This window comes from Tupaia chinensis, unplaced genomic scaffold (genome assembly GCF_000334495.1).
Source record: "Tupaia chinensis unplaced genomic scaffold, TupChi_1.0 Scaffold000341_1, whole genome shotgun sequence".
NCBI classification, from domain to species: Eukaryota; Metazoa; Chordata; class Mammalia; order Scandentia; family Tupaiidae; genus Tupaia; species Tupaia belangeri.
In genome coordinates, this window is record NW_006159835.1 from 3,568,324 (window position 1) to 3,579,400 (window position 11,077).

The window sequence follows — 11,077 nt, forward strand, 5'->3', positions numbered from 1 at the left end:
TTTCTGTCTCTCTGTCTCTGTCTGTCTGTCTGGCGAGCGTACGCGCCCTGTAGGAAAAAATAACCTCTCAAAAAAAAAAAAGGATATTGGAGGGTGGAAAGACAAGAAAAAGGAAAATGAAAGAGAGAGAAACAACAACAAAAAGAGAAAAAAAAAGACAAAAAAATTAAAGGTAATTACTGTTCTTTAATAAAAAAAATCACAAAATAGAAAACCACGTGGCGCATGCACCGCATGAAAAATCTAGTTCGCTGGAGCCATGTAGAACCTTCTTCTGAAGGCCCGGCTTATTCTGCCTGGGGGGGTGAGGACCAGAGCCATAATTAACAAGATTAAAGGTGATTAAAAAGGTGGAGCTAAGAGCCAGAGAAAAACTTTTTTAAAAAGTGTAAAAAGGAAAAGTTACAAAAAAAAAAAGGGGGGGAAGACAGAAGGAGGGAGAGACAGGAACTGAGACAGAGAAACAGAGATAGAAGGCGGGGGGGGGGGGCTCCCTACCGCTAGCTCATTTGTTGGAGGCTGAATTATCAGTAGAAAATCTTCATTCCCTGAAAAATCTAGTTCCCTGGAGCCATGTGGAACCTTCTTCTGAAGGCCCGGCTTCTTCTCTATAGTTGGTGTTTTCAAGAAAGAGCAAGGAGCTGGATGACTGAAGAGTAGCTTGTAAGATAGGGAAGATGGAAATGAAATGGAGGATGTAGGCAGCAAAAAGAATTCTATTATGCTAGAAATAAATAGCCTCATCTGTTGAGTTTATTGAATTTACCATCGATCTGGATGGTTGTAGATATCTTTTTTCCCATGTGATATTTTTATTTGTTTTCTACGCTGTAGTGTTTGTTTTGGTGATAATAATGAGAGAATTCAGTCATAAATGCACTGTAGTTTCTTGCATAACTAAGACATTAAAACAATCTGATTCCGCTGCATGTATTGCTGGGGGAAACATAGTAGGTTTCCAGGATGTTCCTGTAGTGTTTTTTGCTTATCTAGGTTAACTATCCTTTATTCAAAAAGCTTGGGACTAGAAAGAAGTGTTTTGTATTTTGGATTTGTCTGCATTTTGGAATATTTAATGAGATAACTTGGGAATGGGACCCAAGTCTAAACAAAAAATGCTTTTGTTTCATATATGCTTTAAATGCATAGTATAGAGGTAATTGTATACAGTACATTTGTGGTTTAACTGCGACCACTCACCTGAGGTTAGGTGTGGAATTTCATTTGTGACATCGTGTCAGTAATCAGAAAGTTTCAGATTCTCGAGCATTTTAGATTTTTGGATTAGGGATGGTCAACCTATAATGTATTTTATTGTTAAGCAGTAAGAGTCTAGTCAAATTAGTACTAAAACAGACCTTTCTTGTGAATTTACTGCCTACAGTTTACCTAAGGGAACAGAAAATAATGTAGGAAATGTGCTTAGTACTGTGTCAAATTCTTTCAAGAATTGTATTTAAACATAGCATTCAGTAGACTTTACTGTTACAACTATTCTTATCAACAGATAAATAACTCTTAAAATTTTAACTTGTTTTCTGCTCTTAAGGAGGCCTTATGGGACCTGTCAGGATGATTTCATCTGGACATGAATTAACAACAGATTATGATGAAAAAGCCCTTCATGAGCTTGGTTTTAAAGATATGCAGGTACATAAATAAAATGTGGTTTGAGTTTTAATTATCTATTGACTGTAGGTCAATAAATGAATGTTTGAACGTCTAATTTAAAAATAGTTTTTACTGCTTTTTTTTTCTTATAGAGGTTTTTACTATAGGGTATGTACACTCCCCAGAGAGACAGAAATGGGGGATGGCCACGCTGCAGTCCCTTCTCCTCTATTCTCTTCTTGGGATCTTGGGCATGCACACACACATGCCTGACGTGAGTTTAAGTCACCAGGTCTGGGACTTGAACCGCAGTCAACTACATGGGAGTCCAGCAGTGTAGCCATTAGGCCATCTACTGGTCCCATACTTACTGCTTTTATTACATTAAAATTTTAAGTGAAGTTGTTTCATACTTTAGAAAATTGCTTACTGTTTCGATGTGTGTAATTGTTGGTTTCTCCTGTCTTTGTAGATGGTATTTGTATCTCTGGGTGCACCAAGGAGAGAACGGAAAGGGGAAGGTGTTCAGCTGCCAGCATCTTGCCTACCACCTCCTCAAAAGGACAACATTCCAATGCTTTTACTTTTACAAGAACCTCATTTAACTACTCTTTTTGATTTATTAGAGATGCTTGCATCTTTTAAGCCACCCTCAGGAAAAGTGTCAGTGGATGATAGTGAGGTGACTATATCAGATTTCATTTCTACTCATTTTGTTTTGTCTTCTGATGAGAGGAAAATAATCTTCTCAGTAACCTCTTAAGAGCAGTAAAACTTTAAGAACCCATTTATTCCATTAACTATTGGGTTGTCAGGAAAATCACGATGTATTTTTCTGTGCAAAATATGGGTCATAACTTTCCCGACAACCCAATATTTAAGTGCCTAGTATGATCCAGGCATCCTATTTTAATCAAAGTGGTGTTTTACAAGGGTGATTAAAATAGGTAGTTTCAATATTCATTGAATTTATAAGGAGACATATCATAACATGCTTAGTATTATAGGTAAATAGCTTCAAGTAAACTAACAGGTAAGTATTTTCTGATAGAGATAGTTGCTAAAACTGAAACATACTTTGCCAGTATTGGGGGCGGAGAGTAGGTGAACAGAGACTTATTTGTACAATATTTGATCTGAGAAGGTTTCTCTCAGAGAGACTAATGTAAGCTATAAGAATGAAAAGCAGTCAATTAAAATATGAAAAGGATGATGGGTATTTTGAATAGAATAATGTGATTCCTGAAGCCTTTGATAAAAGGAGTTAAGCTGGTCTAGTAATTGTTAGAGAACTCGTGAGTAGAATGTGGAGGGTGATTAGAGAGCAGAATGAGCAATTGGACAAGGGAGGCAGAGCAAAATAACAGTAAGACTTAAAAATCATTGTGAGCCTTCTGCATTTTACTTAAAGTGGGGAGCATAAAAGAATTTTAAAAAGAGGGAGATATACATACTCTGATTTTTGTTTCATACGTAATAGGTTTGTTTGGCAGAAGTAATAAGGCAGTGGAACCAGCAGATGGCGTAGCGGTTACATTGCTGGAGTTCAGCATGGCCAGCCACAGTTCAAGTCCTGGTGGCTTGAAACTCAATGCTGGGTGCTTGTGCTAGGTGCCCGATATCTTGGGAGGGTTATGAAGAAGAAGGGATTGTGGCATGGCCATCCCTCCTGGGGGGGTGATTTCTCACACTCTCACTGTCTCTCTCCTTCCCTCCCCCCTCAATGAACACATGTGCCCTAAGGCAAAAAAAAAAAAAAAAAAAAAAAGGAGCAAGGCAGTTATGAACCTAATGAACTGATCCAGGAAGCAGCTGACAATACTCTGGAACAGGATGGTGGCTGTGGGAATAAATTAAGTGGACAGTAGATCAGTCAAATTGCTATGTGGTGTTGATTATATTAGGAGTAAGGGGTAAGAGAGTTCAAGAAAGAGGAAGCTGTAGATATGTTACTAGGTTTCCAGCTTAAGCAACTGGGTAGATTTCACTTGAGATGAAAAAAAGTGGTGCCTTGGGGACATCAAGTGTAGAAATTATGTGAGCAGTTGAACATAAAAGTTTAGGGCTCAGGCAATATACTTGTTCTGGAGAAGTAAGTTTGTGGATTATCCCTGTAAAGATGGTAAAGTCAAGAGTACATGTGAGATCACCTAAAGGAGTAATTTTAAAACGCCTTTAAAATTGTTTAGAGATGCTAAGATCTTATTCATATATTTTATCTGATGAACCACATTTAAAAAAATTTTTTTGTGTTAGCAAGATTTTTGCTGTAGGACGCGTTCACTCATCAGAGAGACAGAAACAGAGAAGCAGAAAGTGAGAAATCACCCCCTGAGGGAATGGCCACCAAAGTTCTTTCTCCTGCATTCTCCTCTTGGGATTTTGGGCACGTATGCACATGCACATGCACCTGGCTTTCTTTTTTTTTTTTGGACAGGTTTTTTTCTATAGGACACATGCGCTATCCCTTCTCCTCCATTCTCCTCTCAGGATCTTGGGCACGCATGCCCAGTAGCTTAAACACACGTGCCTGGCATGAGTTTAAGCTACTCAAACCATGGTTGACTACATGGGAGTCCAGCAACATAGCCATTATGCCAACTGCTGGCCCTGTACCTGGCATGAGTTTTAAGTCGCCAGGTCCAGGACTCAAACCACAGTCAGCTATGTGGGAGTCCAATGACATAACCATTACGCCAGCTGCTGGTTCCCCAAATGAACCACATTTTTTAGATTGGCTAGCAGATAAAATGGTGGTATATTGATGGTCCTGTGTTAGGCTGTTGTTCTTTTTTCCCCAAGAATGCTAAGTGACTTCTTCCCATACTTTCATGGTGCATGGTATATTTGATCATGGCTGTCGCAGTAATGCTATCGAGTTTTCTCTGTTTCCATACCTTAGAGTCTATTGGGGGTGACACACTTTTAGGTTTCTAAGACATTTCGTATTTGCTCAAGAAGAATCAATAATGAATGCCCATGAATCTCTATTCCTTACATCTTTTATTTCATACCATATACTGACCTTTTACATCATGTCAGCACTGTACTGGCAATTTAAAAGCGCTAAAAGGACTGGCCCTGTAGCAAAGCAGTTAAAACCTATGCAGAGGAAACCTTTTCCACATAGCCAACCAGGATTCAAGCCCTGGCCTTGGCAACTTGAAAAACAAATCAGGCCATGTGTTTTTGTGGCCAGGATTCTGGCAGGATGGGAAATTGAAGGGAAAAGGATTTCCATGTCCAGGTTCCATTGGAGAGTGATTTCTCTCTTTTGTACATGTGCACATACACATGCCCTCTGGCATTAAAAAGACAAGAAGATAACAGAAGTCCCCAGTTCTCCAGAAGGATGTTAAATATTTTGTGCAGTATGTTACGGAAACGTGGTGAGGTAAGCATACAGGAAATTTTCCTTTGCAAAAAGCAGTTGTTCACTTAGTTACAGTTACAGATAGAAGTGAAGAAAAGCATTACAGATTTATAGAAAAGTTCATGGCGTGTTTGAGGAACTGAGAGTATGCATATAGTGTATTTCAAATACAAGAATAAAAGGGGAGGTTTAACCTACCACCAAAGCACCTTATGTGGTTTTTATTCTTCGTTAAGTAGATTGCCATTATTATGACTGTTTTTAGCAACAAAATGAGGGGGTATTTTGGCTTTTAGAAACAAACATGATAGAACCAGCAGATGGCATAGTAGTTACTTCACTTGACTCCCACATAGTGGGACGCAGTTTTAGTCCCAGATCTGGTGACTTGAAAATCAGGGGCACATGTGTGTGCATGCCCAAAACCATAAGAGGAAAATGGAAGAGAGGGATTGCAGCGTGGCCATTCCCGCTAAGGAATGATTTCTCATTTTCTGTCTCTGTCTCTCTCTCCGGCGAACACACGCTCTATAGTAAAATTCTTGTTAAAAAAAAAAATTTAAAAAGAGGGACCAGCAGTTATCGTAATGGCTATGTTGCTGGATTCCCATGTAGTCGACTGCGGTTCAAGTCCTGGACCCAGTGGCTTAAACTCACCCCAGGCACGTGTGCATGCGTGCCCAAGATCCCGAGAGGAGAATGGAGGAAAAGGGATTGTGGCCTGGCCATACTTCCTGGGGGGTGATTTCTTGCTTTCTGTCTGTCTCTCTCTCTGTCTTTCTGGTGCGCATATGCGCCCTATAGCAAAAACCTCTCCAAAAAAAAAAAAAAAAGAAAAGAAAAACAAAAACAATAGTGTGGAGAATGTATTAAAAGAAAACAAACAGAAGTAAGAGTATCAGTTATTAGGACACCATATTAGTCTGAATCCTGTGTCAGAGGGGAAACATTGTTTTAACAAGTAGCTTTTTAAAGAGATTTTTGCTATAGGGCACATGCACTCATTGATGAGGGAGAGACAGAGAGAGAGAAAGTGGGAAATCACCCCCCACAAGGAGGTGCCCATTCTGCAATCCCTTCTCCATTCTTCTCTTGGGATTTTGGGCATGTATGCACACATGACTGGCATGAATTTCAAGCTGCCGGGTCTGGGACTTGAACCATCATCGTCATTGTCCGTGTGGTAGTAACTTAACCACTCTGCCACCTGCTTGCCCCAGCAGATAGCTTTTTAAATCTTCTTTATACCAGGTATATTTTGATTGATGTGATGTCATTAAATAAGACTGATATGGCCCTGATGAAGGTTAGAAAAGTAAAATTAAAGGACCTTTACTGAGTATGTCCCTTGGGCCTCCTAACAAGAACAATATTATGAACATTTGAAGATTTTTCTTTTTCCTTCAAATCATCATTACACAGAATTTAATCTTATTCTCTCTTTGTGTGTCTTTTTTTTTTTTCCTTTTTTAAAAATTTCCCAGAGTGTACATATGCTCACTGAGAAAGAGAGAGAAAGAGAATGAAAGAGAATGAAAGTGAGAAAGTACTCCCCCATGGGACGTGGTCAGGCCACAGTCTCTTCTCCATTTCTCTTTCCTTTTGGGATTTTTGGGTGTGCATGCCCACTTGCCCAGTGTGTTTTTCTTTTCTTTTTTTTAACCCCCAGTGTGTGTGTGGGTTTGTTTTTTTTGTTTGTTTTTTTTTTTTTTTGAGAAGTTTTTGCTATAGGACACATGCACTCCCCAGAGAGAGAGAGAGGGAAAGCGAGAAGTCACCCCCCAGGGGGATGGCCACACCACAGTCCCTTCTCCTCCATTCTCCTCTCAGGCTTTTGGTCACAAATTCACACGCGCCTGGTGTGAATTTAAGCCACTGGATCTGGGACTCGAACAGTGGTCGACAACATGGGAGTCCAGCGACATAGCCATTTCGCCACCTGCTGGTCCCGCAATTATTAGGTTATTAAAAATTGATGGGAACCAGCAGTTAGCGTAATGGCTATGTCGCTGGACTCCCATGTAGTCGACCGTGGTTCGCGTCCCGGACCCGGTGGCTTAAAACTCACGCTGGGCACATGTGCGTGCGTGCCCAAGATCCCGAGAGGAGAATGGAGGAGAAGGGATTGCGGCGTGACCATCTCCCCTGGGGGGGTGATTTCTCACTTTCCGTCTCTCTGTCTGTCTCTGTCTGTCTGGTGAGCGCACGTGCCCTTTAGCAAAAAACCCCTCCAAAAAAAAAAAAAAAGTAATAAAAATTGTTTACTTCTTGATCTCTGCCTTTCTGAGATAGAAAAATAAAATATAGATTAGCAAAATTAAAAAAAAATCCAAACAGATGTGTTCTCTTCACAAATGGAGGGTCAAGGATTTAATTCACCAGGTCTTTGTTGTGCTTAGAGTAGTGGTTTGCAAAGAAGAAATAGATGATATAGTCTTGGTGAAATTTACTTGAAGCGCCACATAGAACAGATGTTTTCACTGCTCTTTGAAAAGTTTCCTGATGAAAATGAGCAGCTTTAGAGGAAGCCTGTTTCAGAGGTGGACATAAAAAGTTGAAAGTAACTGCTTTGAAAAAAACTATTCATTTTCTTGACTACTATCTCCCATGTAACAAGTAGGTTTTTTTTCACTTTTAAAAAAGTGAGGTTAAAAAAAAGTTAGATTTGACAATTAATGATTTTTTAATTAACAATTTCATGCAAAAAAAGAACTTGTGTTTAAAATTTTTCTGATCTGTCTTGATAAAACAGTTGTTCTTATTTGTGTAGAGTTTAAGATGTGAAGAACTTCATCTTCATGCGGAAAATCTGTCTCGGCGAGTCTGGGAGCTACTAATGCTTCTTCCTACATGTCCTAACATGTTGATGGCGTTTCAGAATATCTCAGATGAACAGGTGAGCCCACGAAGTCTTCTTATTGTACTGCAGAGTTACCAGTTTCCATTCCTACTGACAGGGTTTGAGATCACCTGTTGACCTATACCCTTTGCAAATTTAAATAGGGTTTTTTTGTCCAGTAAATAGGTATAAAGTAACAGTTCATTTTAGTGTTTACTTATTGACGGTGCAGGAAGTTGATGTGATCAGGTCCTACACAAGTGCCAAATCCAGAGCTGTATAGTTTGAATCTTGGCCTTGGCAACTTGAAAAACACACTGGGTTTGTTTCTGTGTGCGCTCAAAATTTTGAAGGGAGAGAGAGGAAGAAGGGATCATGGTGTGACCACACCCTAAAGCAGGGTTATTTCTCCCTTTCTCTCTGACTCTCCAGCAAGTGCATATGCCCTCTGCCAAATTAAAAAAAGAAAAAAATAGAGAAAAGGGTGAATGATGACTCAGAGTAGCTCTAATACCATTTTAAAGATGCACATCAAGTGTAAATAACATTTTAATAAATTAGAGTAGAAAATAGTAGTGTTGGGATCAGCAGATGGCATAATGGTTATGTCACTGGACTCCCAAGTAGTTGACTGTGGTTCAAGTCCAGACCTGGTGTCTTAAAACTCATACTAGACGTGTGTGTGTGTGTGCCATACATCCCGAGAGGAGAATGGAAGAAATTGTGACGTGGCCATTCCCGCTGCGGGGTGATTTCTCACTTTCTGTCTCTGGCTCTCTCTCTGTGACGAGTGCACACACCCTATAGCAAAAAATCTTTTTTTTTTTTTTTTTTGGTTTATTAAAAAGGAGAAAGAAAAGACAATAACAGCATTTCTAAGTTCATGGATTTATTTATGGATTTTAAATTTGTAGGTGTAGGGCCAGCAGATGGTGTGAAGGTTAAGGCAGTTATTTGAGTCCTGGACCTAGTGGCCTTAAAAACAAAGCAGTGCATGTGTGTGCATGCCCCAAGTCCTGAAAGAATAGAGGAGAAGGGATTGTGACATGGCCATCCCCTCTGAGAGGGTGCCTTCTCACTTTTCTCTCTCATTCTTTCTCTGGTGAGTGCATGTACTTTATAGCAAAAATTTTAAAATAAGTATATAGGTGTTAGTATTAAATGTAGACAAATAAATGTAGTTCATCTGTATCCTTAAGAGGTCACAGCATTGAGGCTGGCTCTCTTGCCTTGTGGTTAAGGAAGCTGGATTTCACTTGCTGACTACAATTTGATTCTTGGCCCTGATGGCGTGAAAAACACACAGGGCAGGTGTGTGCATGCCCAAAATTCAGACAGGATGGAGAAATGGAGGAAGGGGGATTGTGGGAGGTATTTCTCTTTCTTCCTCTTTCTCTGTCTTGCAAGTACATAGGCCCTCTAACAATTTAAAAAGAAGAGTTCAGGATATCAAACTGAACTATATTTTTCATTGGAAAGATGGTAAATTGTCTCATCTGCTGAGATGATTTACAAGTTATTTTTTCCCTTGCCTTTTCTTGAATTTTATCAAAATTTAATGAACAATTGATGTTTTAATTTTAAGCATACTGTTAGTACAAATTCTATAACTGATCTTTGTATGTTTGACTATATTGAAGTATACACAGCATTTGACTTTTTATGTCACGGCAGTTTCTCAGTTTCTTTGTTATTTATTTATGTGTTTATTTTTAAGGTTTTTCCCATAGAGCATGTGCACTCACCAGGAGGAGGTGGGGGCAGACAGAGACAGAGACAGACAGAAAGTGAGAAATCATCCCATAGGTGGGATGGCCACTCCACAATCCCTTGTCCATTCTCCTCCTGGGGTTATAGTCATGCATGAGTGGACGCGTACCTGGTGTGAATTTCAGGCCCTCAGGTCTGGGAGTTGAACCATGGGGAAGTCACCATGGCACCTGCTGGCCCCTCTCAGTTTCTTTGAATTTTCTTTTTGTATTCCTGTTAGTAAGTTTTGACTTTAAGAACCTTGTTTTTTTTTTTTTTTTCCCTCTCTTTAATTTAAGAGTAATGATGGATTTAATTGGAAAGAACTTCTCAAAATTAAGAGTGCCCACAAGCTTTTGTATGCATTGGAAATTATTGAAGCATTAGGAAAACCTAACAGAAGAATAAGAAGAGAGTCGACGGTAATTGTATTTCTTTAATTAATTAAATGTTTGTATTTTTTCTGGAAGAAAAATTCTAGAGCATATTATCTTTTTATTCTAGAATTTTTTTCTTTTATCTTCCTTTTTATTATTTGCTTGTTTCCTTTCCCATAGGGAAGTTACAGTGATCTTTATCCAGATTCAGATGATTCAAGCGAGGATCAAGTAGAAAATAGTAAAAATTCCTGGAGTTGCAAGGTTCGATTATACATGTTTTGCAGTGTACTGATAAATAATTTTTGTCTAATTTTTCCAAAGTGGGCACCATAATTTTTTATTGTTTTTAAACTTTTAAAATAAGGCATGTTTAAAATTATTTGTATTACTCTAAATCACAATAATGTAAATTGAGATTATTTAATACCTTGATGCCCCTATTTTTAGCACTGACTTGAAATACTGTCTTAGGACATATTAGTATGTGGAATTAAATAGCTAATGGAATATACAGGTATATTTATGAACTTTTGTAAGAATCTTCTTTTCAAAAAAAATACTCTTGAAATTGGGTTTTATGTAAGCATTTTGTACAAACATTATTTTGGTAAATTTAAATGAAAGAAGAATTTTCCTAATGAGGGGGATGTGCTTTTTCATACACATACATGTAATTACTAAACCAACAAGTAGATTGGCATTATTTTATGTAGCTGCTTTTCTGTTAACAATATTCTCACAATTACTTACAGTTTGTTGCTGCTGGAGGGCTTCAACAGTTACTAGAAATTTTTAATTCTGGAATCCTAGAACCTAAAGAGCAAGAATCATGGACTGTCGTAAGTAAAAATTCACTGTTTCAACTGATTATAGTAATTATTCCATCTGAAGTGCTTCCAGTGTCATCAAATACGATTTTTGCTACATACTTCATAAATAAATTGCATAAAATACAGTAGAAGTAAAAATACAGATAATGAATAATTGTGAAATAAGGGTTCCTCATATTAATTTTGTTAAAAATTCTGAAATCTGGGGGCCGGCAGGTAATGTGGTGGTTAAAGGCACTGGACTCCCACATGGCCAGCCTTGGTTCAAGTCCCAGACCTGGTGGTTTTCTTTCTC

At 38.6% G+C, this 11,077-nt stretch overlaps 1 protein-coding gene across 4 annotated transcripts in view; it reads left to right on the top strand.

Moving 5' to 3' along the window:
* USP34 (ubiquitin specific peptidase 34) overlaps positions 1-11,077 on the top strand; it is a 246,799-nt gene that overhangs the window by 124,207 nt on the left and 111,515 nt on the right. For all 4 annotated transcript variants that reach the window (XM_014589224.2, XM_027773341.1, XM_027773342.1 and 1 more), the window contains 6 exons: positions 1,550-1,650; positions 2,084-2,293; positions 7,755-7,880; positions 9,872-9,994; positions 10,130-10,213; positions 10,705-10,791. In XM_014589224.2, coding sequence (XP_014444710.2) covers positions 1,550-1,650; positions 2,084-2,293; positions 7,755-7,880; positions 9,872-9,994; positions 10,130-10,213; positions 10,705-10,791 — 731 coding nt within the window. The remainder of the gene's footprint in view (positions 1-1,549; positions 1,651-2,083; positions 2,294-7,754; positions 7,881-9,871; positions 9,995-10,129; positions 10,214-10,704; positions 10,792-11,077) is intronic.